Below are 10,795 nucleotides of genomic sequence, written 5' to 3' on the forward strand. Positions count from 1 at the left end.
TTGTGATGTTGTAATGTTTCAGAGAACATTCACCAATCGTATTTCCCAGGGCAGATGGAATCTGAGAAAATCTGTGTAAAATCAGGTCCCTTTATTATCAAATACCAGTTTCAGAGAAATCAATGCAAAATTTAACAGTACTGTGTGTTAAGTTACATATGTGGTATCCTTGCCCTAATGTGTGTCAAACATCAATTAAAAATAATTCAAACTGTTCATTCAAATATGCCAAACCAGAAAAATTAAACTTGTACAAATGGAGCAGACTTAATGGCACTGGCTACAACTGAAACCAGCAGGCAGTAAGATGTGTGTGCTCACAGCAAGATTCTCCACTCTTTTCCAAACTTTGTAGCATGCTTTTGACACTTGGCAGACACTTATTCCCATCTCAAGACTCCCTCGTTCCTTCCTCGCAAACACCATAGGAATAAGATTTTAATCTTATTCTGATGTACTTTTAAAAGATACATGTTTTTTTGGCGGGGGGGGGGGGGAATCTGCTGTAGGGATTAGGGTGGGACTAGGACTTGGGGAGACCCAGGTTTATATCCTCACACAGAGATTTCATTGAGCCCATTCTTACAGCATGAGCTACCTAGGTAGGAGACAGTTAACCCAGGCAGCCCGTGACATCTGGGCCACTGGGAGACCTCCCGACCCAGCTGCTCCAGAGTTGGGTAACCCAGATCCCCTACAAAGTGTAAAGTATGAGGGAAACAAAGCCTATACTCTACCTCACTTTCTGGTTGTCTGGAGCACTGCAGCGGATGAAATGGCTGCCAGGAGTGGCGGCCATAGAGTCCACTGCGGAACACAGGAGGACTTTATCCTCTTGATCCCACTTTGGGAGTCTGCTACCACTCTGGTTGTGTGGGCATGCAAGCATAGCAGAGCCCAGGAGGCTCCCATGATTTGGGGGAAGACAGGTGACCAGAGGCAGATGACCCACCCCAGCCCACCCAACTCTGATCATGAGAACAGCCTTATTGTCTCTCATTCTAACTTACGTTACAGCATTGTTGAGAGAATAAAATGGGGCAAGGAGACCCCATGTATGCTGCCCTGAATTCTTTGGAAGGGTGGGATAAATATATAATTAATAAATACAATGTGGCATTTCCTTACATTGTATTGTTCCTGCATATGCTCTGGTCGGTGCTCTTTACACACACACACGACAATTTTATTTGAATTGATTAATCTCTTTAAATAAACCGTAAATTTACATAGACGTGATTAAGACTTAACTTTACAACAGTGTTAGTGAAAACATAGAATTAAAATGTTGTTTTGAATTAAAGTAACTAGGACCTTTATCATTTTACAAATACAATATATTATATGCTTGGCACCTGCAATGTGCCATTTGTATAATTAGTATGTTTCTGTACAAATAATGACCAAGAGCTTATTACACACAGCTATGAAGTCAGACATTTAACCAGGTAGATATAAATTGCTTCTTTGTGTAAGCTTTCTACAGATGTTGATGCATGTTCTTGCTTTTTGTAAGAGCTCAAGTTAACAGGGTAGAACTATAAGTAAAAAGCTACCCCAGCATGAAGAAGCCATTTCTACATTTCAAGGTAATTTCCAGGGTACAAGTCTATCTAGTTTGTGCCACTAGAAATACCAAGAATTCTGAGACACAGAGGTCAACAATATTTTCTTCCAAGTCAAAATTTATCTTCTGTTGATTCACCAAGTTTTCTTTGTGGATCTAACAATGTCCCTTGGGAAATCCCATCAGCACAATCCGATTCAGGAGAAGATGAACCAGAGCCAGGAACTGTGGCTGACTCACCTGGTGTATGGTAAGTTTTGCTGCCTGCCTGAGAAACTTTGGATGCCACAGAACCAGTAGTCTAAATATAAAAGGAAAACCAAGTGATTTGAAAAATTAGAATAATTTTTGAAATGCTTTAACAGCAAGATGTCAGAAGACTACACAGCTGATATTAAGATTAAACAAAGACTTTTTTGAACAGCATGGATGTCAAACTCAATTCGGTGTTGGGCCAAATTTGATTCAGATGCACCTCCAGGGGGTACACAAAGATAAATATGAATAAAGTCTCTTCTTCATGCTGCCTTCTGTCACCTCACACTCACTGCCTTCTGTCTTTCTTCCTTCTCCTCCCTCTTTGTCTCACTCTCTTCCTTCCTCCCCTCCCTTCCCTCTCCATGCTGAGAAAGAGTGCCTCGCACCACCTTTTGTCTTCTCTTTCTCTCAGTGCAGCTAGCAAGCAAACTGTGGCAAATGGGAGAAATGTTACAGCTTCTGCATGCATGTGGTAGGCAAGAGAAATACCAGGGGTGGGACTGCAGGAGGAAAGGAGAAAGCAAGCAGGCTGCAGCATTTGGGGTGAAATGTCACCACTTCAGTAGCAGGGGGAAGAAATACGACAGTGGCTCAGTTTTCTAGCTCCTGCTTAGGGACCAGACAATTGAGCTATGGGGCCACATTCTGCCCAGGGGCCTTACATTTGACAACTCTCATACAGGGAGAGGCTAGGCAGGGTAAAATAGTGAGAAGTAAAGGAAAAAGCTGAAAAAAATATATTGTCATATTGTCAGTCACTGGAGAGAATGCTAATACTCCCCACTAAGTAAAGTTGTACTGTCGAGTTGGTGTTGACTCCTGGTGAGCACAGAGCCCTGTGGTTGTCTTTGGTAGAATACAGGAGGGGTTTACCATTGCCTCCTCCCACGCAGTCTGAGATGATGCCTTTCAGCATCTTCCTATATCGCTGCTGCCCAATATAGGTCTTTCCCATAGTCTGGGAAACATACCAGCGGGGACTAGAACCAGCAACCTCTTGCTCTCTAGGCAAGTTACTTTCCCACTTATTCCCCCACCTCAATTTAACCCATTAACTGGGCTACTGTCCAATCAATTAAAACCATTTTAATCTACTTAAAAGAAGCAAATGTCCATTTGACCTAGAATGCCTAAGAAAGTTTGCTAATGTAAGTACTTCTAAAAATGGCAGGTAGCAGGTACCCTTTTCTTTCACAAGAGGTAAAAACCTGTCAAAAAATGGGCCCTGCTGCAGTGTATATTGTGTGTGTGTGTATACACCCACCCACCCACCCACCCACACACACACACACACACACCCCAGAGACAAAGGGCTGCATCCAAACAGAGTCAGTTGCTATTTTCTAATATATACTAAACAATGCAAAGCATGCAGGCTGTACCAGACCTGCCTATGCTTACATCCCAGAACTACAAGCCAAGTACCACACGGGTCTTTGCTGATCATAATGTATAAAATTATGCATAGAGTGAAGAGGGTGGACAGACAGAAATTTTTCTCCCTATCTCACATCACTAGAACCAGGGGTCACCCCATGAAACTGAAGGTCAGGAAATTTAGGACCGACAAGAGGAAGTATTTTTTCACACAGCGCATAATTAATCTATGGAATTCTTTGCCATGGGATGTGGTGATGGCCACCGGCTTGGATGGCTTTAAAAGAGGCTTAGACAGATTCATGGTGGATGGGTCTATCAATGGCTACTAGTCTGGTGGCTGTGGACCATCTCCAGCCTCAGAGGCACGGCACCTCTCAATACCAGTTGCAGGGGAGCAAAAGAAGCAGAGAGGGCATGCCTTCACTGATTGCCCGTGGGCTTCTCAGAGACCACTGTGTGAAACAGGATGCTGGACTAGATGGGCCTTGTGCCTGATCCAGCAGGGCTGTTCTTATGTTCCTGTGATGGGTGATGCACTGATAAGCCAAACATAGCCCATTGGCTTCTTGCTGCCTGTGCTTGCCCGAGTGGTTCTATTTTGTATAGCTCTTATCAAAGAAGTTCTACTAAGGCAAGGGCTTCAACTTCTAAGATGCAAACACATGGTCAACAGCCTGATGCAATTGATTGCTGAACTATACCCACGTGAATGAGCCCTAGCGTTTTAAAAAACCCTTCCTGCACATAAAGTATTAGCATTTGAGAGAACACTGTTGTCTAAGCTTCTCTCTGGCAAGCTAAGAAGGATTTCTGCCCCTACCCCCACCCTGTATGTAGGAGCATGTAGGGCCTGCAGTCTGAAAAGGTACAGTCCAGCAACCAGATCACAAGAGGTGCACGGCAGACGCAGGCAACTGCCATATTGTGAGGCTGTTCTCACAAGCAGCCAAGTCCAGGCTTGGCTGCCCATGAAAACTGCCGAGATCCACGTGGATCCTGGTGGTCCCACGGTGCCAAACCCAGCACCAAAGCCCAGCTCTTAGCCAAGGTTAAGGGTGTCAACGCACCCTTAACCTGGCTACTGAGATCAGCTGCTTGCAGCTCACGCTGACACAGAGATGGGAACCTGGAGTGCCTGTCCCCTAGGAGGATCCCGCAGTGCACCACCATATCCGGAGGCCAGGATAAGGAGTCCCGGCCTCTGTTGATCCACACTGCTCATGGCAGTGTGGGTTGTGTGGGCATGCGGCTAATCGGCCGCAGGAGCAAAGAGCGATCATCTGGGGGAAGGTAGATTGAACCCTGCTTTCCCCACTGCCCGCTTGGCCATGTGAATAGCCCCTATATGTATGTAATACTATACCATTTAGATTTCAAATAAAAAAACTTCTATAAAAGTTCTTTACCTGCTGTAAAGGAGTTGTTGAAGCTGATTTTCCATTTCGCTCATGGCCAGGTACTGGTAAGATAATCTTTAATGCTTTCTCCTGCTTTAAACCTACACTTTTTGAGACAGAACTAATCTGTTCTGCTTCTTGACGAACCAGAGCAGATCCAAGCACTGCCTTTGCAGTCGACAGATGCATACTGGCTGGTATCAGTCCTAAGTGTTGTAGTGTAAAGTTCACAACTGAAGAGTTTGGGATTTGGGTCGAGTTGGCATGGGCTGGCAGAGCAAGAGCAGTGCTGTTAACCACAGGAACAGAAGCTACGGATGCTGGTGGTAACATTAGGTTCAGAGGTGTTATATGAAAACCAGGAAAATTAATGGCTGTAAGTTCGGATGTCACTGAAATACCACCTAGGACAAGGGAGAGAAGGAACAAACTATTATAAAGGAGAACACTTCTATTTCAGGGGTAGACTGCAATGTCTGCTTGATCTAGACACAAGCAAACTCCTGCCAAGCAGCAACAATTGCACTATGATGGGCTTTAGAAGACGATAATTTTGGCAAAAAGCAGTTGGCTTGCAGAACAGCAGATATCAACGCGATCTGGTCAGCCTAATTGCTTCGCTTCAAGCCAAGCAGCTTGTATTAGAGGGTCTGTTTTCATAGGGAGACAAAATGGAGATTCTGTGAGACACCACAAGAAGTATTGAGTAGGGATGTGCACGGAGATCTTCGGCGCCGGCGGGGGTAGCACTTTAAGGGCGGGGGAGGGTGTACTCATCCCTCCCGCCGCATTTCCCCCGCCGGCGCCGAAGATCTCCGTGCACCACGCGCACAACGGGTGCACTCGCGACTTCCGGCCACTTCCGGATGATGGCAGAAACGGGGCGGCAGGGAGGAACGCTGCCGCCCCGAGGGGCTTAAATCCGACAGCGCGCCGGCAGGGGAAATGCGGCGGGAGGGGTGAGTACACCCTCCCCCGCCCTTAAAGCGCTACCCCCGCCGGCGCCAAAACGGCCCCAAATCCGAAATGTTTCAGAGGCCTTTACAATGGCCTCCAAAACATTTCGGGCACATGCCTAGTATTGAGGCATAGTACTAAAATAAAGAGGAGAACAAAGTTATAGGCAGCTCTACCACTTCTGAAGAGGAACTAATTAATTCCTCCTGAGATCATTGATACTGCAGCCACGCTGGAGAAGCCAGCATTGCAGAAATTAAGTGAGGGTGCAGCTAAAAAGAGTTGAGGATCCCCTATTATTATTCAGAATATGTATACATCACTTTTCAAAGTTCTCAAACTGGTTTACAGAGAAAATGAAAGAAGATGGTTCTCTATCACCAAAGGGGCACAACCTTAACAGAAACAACCACTGGAGGGATGCTGTGCTAGGGTTGGAATGGGGCAGTCACTCTCCTCTGATATAAGAGTGATACACTGTATAATATGTCTCTCATACAGGCGAGCAAACTATATAAGTACATCTGGTGGGCCACTGTGGGAAAAAAGGTGTTGGACTAGTTAGGCCTTAGGCATGATCCAGCAAGGCTCTTCTTACGTTCTTATAAGTTAATGCCAAGTTAAGGCCATGGCAAGGCTTTGGGTGCAAGATTTTGTCATCTAAGGTTCTGCATCACTAATAGCTGACAGGATGATGTCAGACTCCAACCTAGCTTTGGAATACCTAGTGTCAAGGAATACGCACCAGCAATCAGGGAACTGCAGGGTTTTGGTTCTGCTGAATACACCTCCTTGTTAGAAAGAGTGGTCTCATTACCAAGTTTGGTGCATTGAGCAAGAGGTATAAGGTAACCTGAAGAAAACCAAGCCTAAAAAAACAAGGAAGAAAGTGCCACTTACATCCACAATTATAACAAACACATCTGACAAATTTAACTCATTTAGCAATTTTCAGTCTCTCCTAACAGAAGGCCAAGCTAGACGTGATACAGAAGATTCATCATCACACGTTTTGATATAATATTTAACACTTAAAATCAGCTGCCAGAGGCAGGAGGAGTGGGGGATGCTAGTGAGTGAGTGAGTGAGGTAGCTATCAGATCATTATTTCCCCTCTCCCCAAAGATTACAAAAGCAGGTGATGGGGAGGTTAGCACCTCCCCACCTATTCTAGATAAAGAAAAAGACACTGGGAGATCCAAAGAACCATCGTCCATATCATCTCTACTCTGGCCAAAAGTTCTGTATGTTTCCAGAGGCTGCTTCTAATCATACAAGAGCCACCTAGAGCCCCTTTTCTACCCTTCACCAAGTCAACAAGCCTCTTCACACAGCATCTAATCCTGGGTTATCTGCATCTAACCCATGTGTACTACGGCAAAACCCCAACGCTCTGGTAGTATGAATCTGGGTAATCCTGCTTCTAACCCTCAATCTTAACCCAGATTAGTGAAGAGCAGAGGCCCTGGTATCTGGAGCTGTTTTTCTGGTTTTTTTCCTGGGAGCTGGCTGTCAGAGAGCACTGTGACTGCAGAGGCTGTGATCTGTGAATGTGCCACTCCGCAAAGCCCAATCTATGAGCCCACTTGCTCAAAATGGTTCGAATGGGGATTGCCCCACTTTCTTCTGCCTCATAGCCAGAGAGCAGGAGGTTTTACCTTCTCTGGTAATGTGGAGTACATTGGGGATGCTTCCCCAGTGCTTGGAGGTGCTCCCAACCCACCCACACCCAGCTCCAGCAACGGAAGACATGGCTATGGAGGTCATCTGAGAGTGGGGCTTGTAGAGCTGACTGGAGGCTCTGCTCATCTGTCTTAAATAGGATAAGAACCCTTCCCAGCTCCAAATCACCCTCTTTTGATCATCCAATGGTGCTTATTAACCACTGCACAGAGAACAATCAGGAATATAGTATAAGAATACTGTGGCTGCATTGGATATTTATGGAAAGCCAATATTTTGGCTTTTACAAGCAATTCTTTGTACAAGCAAAAATTTTACAAGCAATTCTTGGCTTTGGTTTTCACTGACATCACTGTTTCACAAAATAAACTCTGAAGTGTCCACAACAGTGATACTGTCGATAGTAATATCATCCCATACTCAAATCACATTTCTGTTATTTCCTTCCACATCTGCAATGATGATAAATACCCCTTGTGTATGAAGCAAGTGCAGCTACCAAATATTAAATTATGGAAGACCATCAACACAACAGACTGGATGGGGAGTGGGGGGTGAGTGGATGGATGTTCTTGAAAGGAAAATGTGATGTGTACTAGGAATGTGAAAGCAACTGTCCACATGCATGCTATGAAGGAAGTGGACAGAGAAATGTTGTTCTCCCCCTTTCAGAATACCAGAATCAATTAAATGGATCAGCAAGATATTCAAGACAAATAGGGGAAGCATTCTTATTCACACACAAGAAGTGGAATTTTCTGCCATGGGATGTAGCGATGGCCACAGTTCAGATGGTTTTAAAAAGGAGGGTTAGGCAAATTCATGGACGATAGGTTTATATTAGTCACGATCTATTGACACTTTCAAATTCAGAGGCAATATGCTGATGCATACTAGTGCTGGTGGTTGTGCAAGGAATAGCAAGGAATGGTTATTGGCTTCACACCTCCCTTGAGGGCTCACCAGTCATCTAGTTGGCCACTGTGGGAAACGGAAGTCTGGACTTGATGGACTTTTGGTCTGATCCAGCCAGGCTCTTCTTGTGCTCTTATGTATGTACTTCTATTATGAAGGCACATGGAAATGTTATGTTGAGCCAGGAAATTCTTTTGAAGCCTGGACTCTCATAGCTGGAGGAGAACTTCCCAGTGTATCATTAGTTCTACATACCCACCATCGTATTCTATAACTGTGCCCACTCCTCTCACATTACTTAGTGGGTGGAGCTACAGTCTAAAAAAAGCAGCCAAAGTCGGCAGGGCAAAAAATATAGGAAATGCCACCAGGAGTCTCCATCTGCACCCTCCCCCTGCCTGTAAGCACTTATCTCAAACTAAACGTATTACATTTTTATTACTGACTAATTTAAAAAAAATCTAGGTAGTTTACAAAATAAACACAGAATGTTTAAAATACCAACACTAAAACAAACTAATTAAAAATAGTTAATCAGCCATCAAAATGCCTGGTTAAGAAGATGTGCCTTCAGAGGACAAACCTTGTGTATTGGCTGGAAGCACATTCCAGAGCCAAGGAGAAGACCTAGCTCTGAGTCAAGCTGGTGGCAACTGCAGGCAGACCTCACCAGATGACCTGTAACAAGTCCAGCTAACATCTTTTAGTATGCTGGAACATTAAAAACTATTTTTATCATCTACATTAGCTATGAAACCAGTCAGACAATAGATGTTTTCAGGAGATGGTGGAGGAAAAAGCTTGAGGGGAAGTATACCTTGTGTTCAGGCACTGCAAATGCTGCAGGCAACTCCTGAGGTGGAACAGGTCCGTCACCTTCCAGAAGGCCTCGATGCTTCCGCTGCTCAGACTGACACTCCAAGCTTTGACCTGTATTTCCCTTTTTATTTTGTTCTTCCACTGATGAAGCCAAGCCTTCCTGGTCGAGATGCAAAGCTAGGGGAGACTGGAGTTTTTTATTCTTCACAGATTTGCCCTGAAAAATATGAAACTAATTTAGAGAGCTCATCTCTCTATTCTGGATACATAAAGAGTGACACACTTTCAAATATATACTTCAGGAACTTCTCCCGTGTAGGCCCCGCCCTTCACATGCAGAGGGATTTTACTGTGTGGTCATATTCAAATACACAATCCTTCACATGTACAGTCCTGTGCTCTCCTTGAGCATCTGAATCTTCTCTTAATACCTCCTTAGCCTTAGAGAACAGTAGACATCGAACCTCTCCTCATGATCATTGAGAAGGGCTAGAGGGTGGTCTGCGGGGAAGGCGGGTTGAACCTACCTTCCCCACTGACGATCAAGCTGGTGTTGCTGGGTGCGCTTCCCACGTGCCCAGACGATTCCCAGCGCACCAAGGCAGTGGGCAGGCTTGGGATCAGTGTTCTAATTTTTTTCATCTGTGTGCGGAATGAATTTTGTTCTGGAAGGCAGTATCAAAGCAGTGTGCACGTATCTGGACTCAGAGTGGGGCCTTCCTGATTCAACCTGAGCAGGACCTGAAATTCACTGAGTGGACATCAAAATATGTGTGAGCGTGCGCACATTCGCATGCCTTAGAGGGAACCCTGCTTGGGATGTGTCGTCCTAGCCCCCAGAAATACAATGATGCGTGGTGAATCCCCCTCCCCAGGCTCCCTGTAGTGTGGCAGCTGCAGCCGCCACACGATCAAGGGGTTAAGGGACCACTCGCTCCCTTAACCTCATTTTCAGGGGAGGCTACATAGGCGGGTTTACTGCCATGTTGCTGCGGGGGATCTGGCCCAATCCTGGCGGTTTACAAATCCGGGCTCTCTCAGCCCAGTTTTTCACACACGTGAATAGCCTCATCTTGTTTTCCAAACTGTCAGCCTTACATACTTTACTGCAAACATCTGAACTCATGCTGACTGAACACACAGAAGAACCCAGCAGAAATAGTTTGCATTGTCAAGTCCTATTAAAACCAAACTAAAGTATATCACCAACAAACTAATAAGCTCTTGAGCCATATTGCATGACATGCTATTATCCTCTGTTGAAACAATTACACTGCTGAGCCTGTTGTCATGTTTATTCGTGTTTATTCATTTTCCTGAGCTTTATTTTCTATTGGCAAAGTGCTTGTCGGTATGATGGTCCAGCTGCATTGCATAAAAAACAAATGGTTGAATTCAAGAGAAGCATGGGGTAGAGATTAAAAAACTGTCCCTCCCCCCATCCCCAAGTACTGGTCTTGTATGTGGAAGGGGAAGGAAGAACTGACTAGCCTTCACCACAACAGCATCAACTGTTGTGGTGGTGATAAATTAGGGGAGAGGAGCAACAATGCAACAACTCTAGTTTCATATTGTTATGTATCTGTCCTAGATAATTTGACTTAGCTATCTGTATCTTGTCTAGCTAATATCCAGTACTTTGCTTCTGAAATGTTTTAAGTTGTTGATATTAACTCAGCTATTACTTGATGTTGCTATTCTTTATTAATGTCATCTTCAATTTTCCCAGAGATATGAATGGCTCCCACTCTCTGAGACAAAACAGAAAAGCAATACAATGTCCTCACCAGACAGAAGCCACGGAATGAATTTCATACAT

At 44.8% G+C, this 10,795-nt stretch overlaps 1 protein-coding gene across 4 annotated transcripts in view; it reads right to left on the bottom strand.

Annotated features, from left to right (window-relative positions):
- Positions 1–72: 72 nt before the first annotated feature.
- The window catches only part of E2F8 (E2F transcription factor 8), a 36,705-nt gene continuing 25,982 nt past the window's right edge, over positions 73–10,795 (bottom strand). For all 4 annotated transcript variants that reach the window (XM_053284552.1, XM_053284553.1, XM_053284555.1 and 1 more), the window contains 4 exons: positions 8,975–9,193; positions 6,305–6,428; positions 4,612–5,006; positions 73–1,868 (listed from right to left, as the gene is read on the bottom strand). In XM_053284552.1, coding sequence (XP_053140527.1) covers positions 1,680–1,868; positions 4,612–5,006; positions 6,305–6,428; positions 8,975–9,193 — 927 coding nt within the window. In that variant the 3' untranslated portion in view covers positions 73–1,679. The remainder of the gene's footprint in view (positions 1,869–4,611; positions 5,007–6,304; positions 6,429–8,974; positions 9,194–10,795) is intronic.

This window comes from Hemicordylus capensis, chromosome 1 (assembly GCF_027244095.1).
Source record: "Hemicordylus capensis ecotype Gifberg chromosome 1, rHemCap1.1.pri, whole genome shotgun sequence".
Lineage (NCBI taxonomy): Eukaryota > Metazoa > Chordata > Lepidosauria > Squamata > Cordylidae > Hemicordylus > Hemicordylus capensis.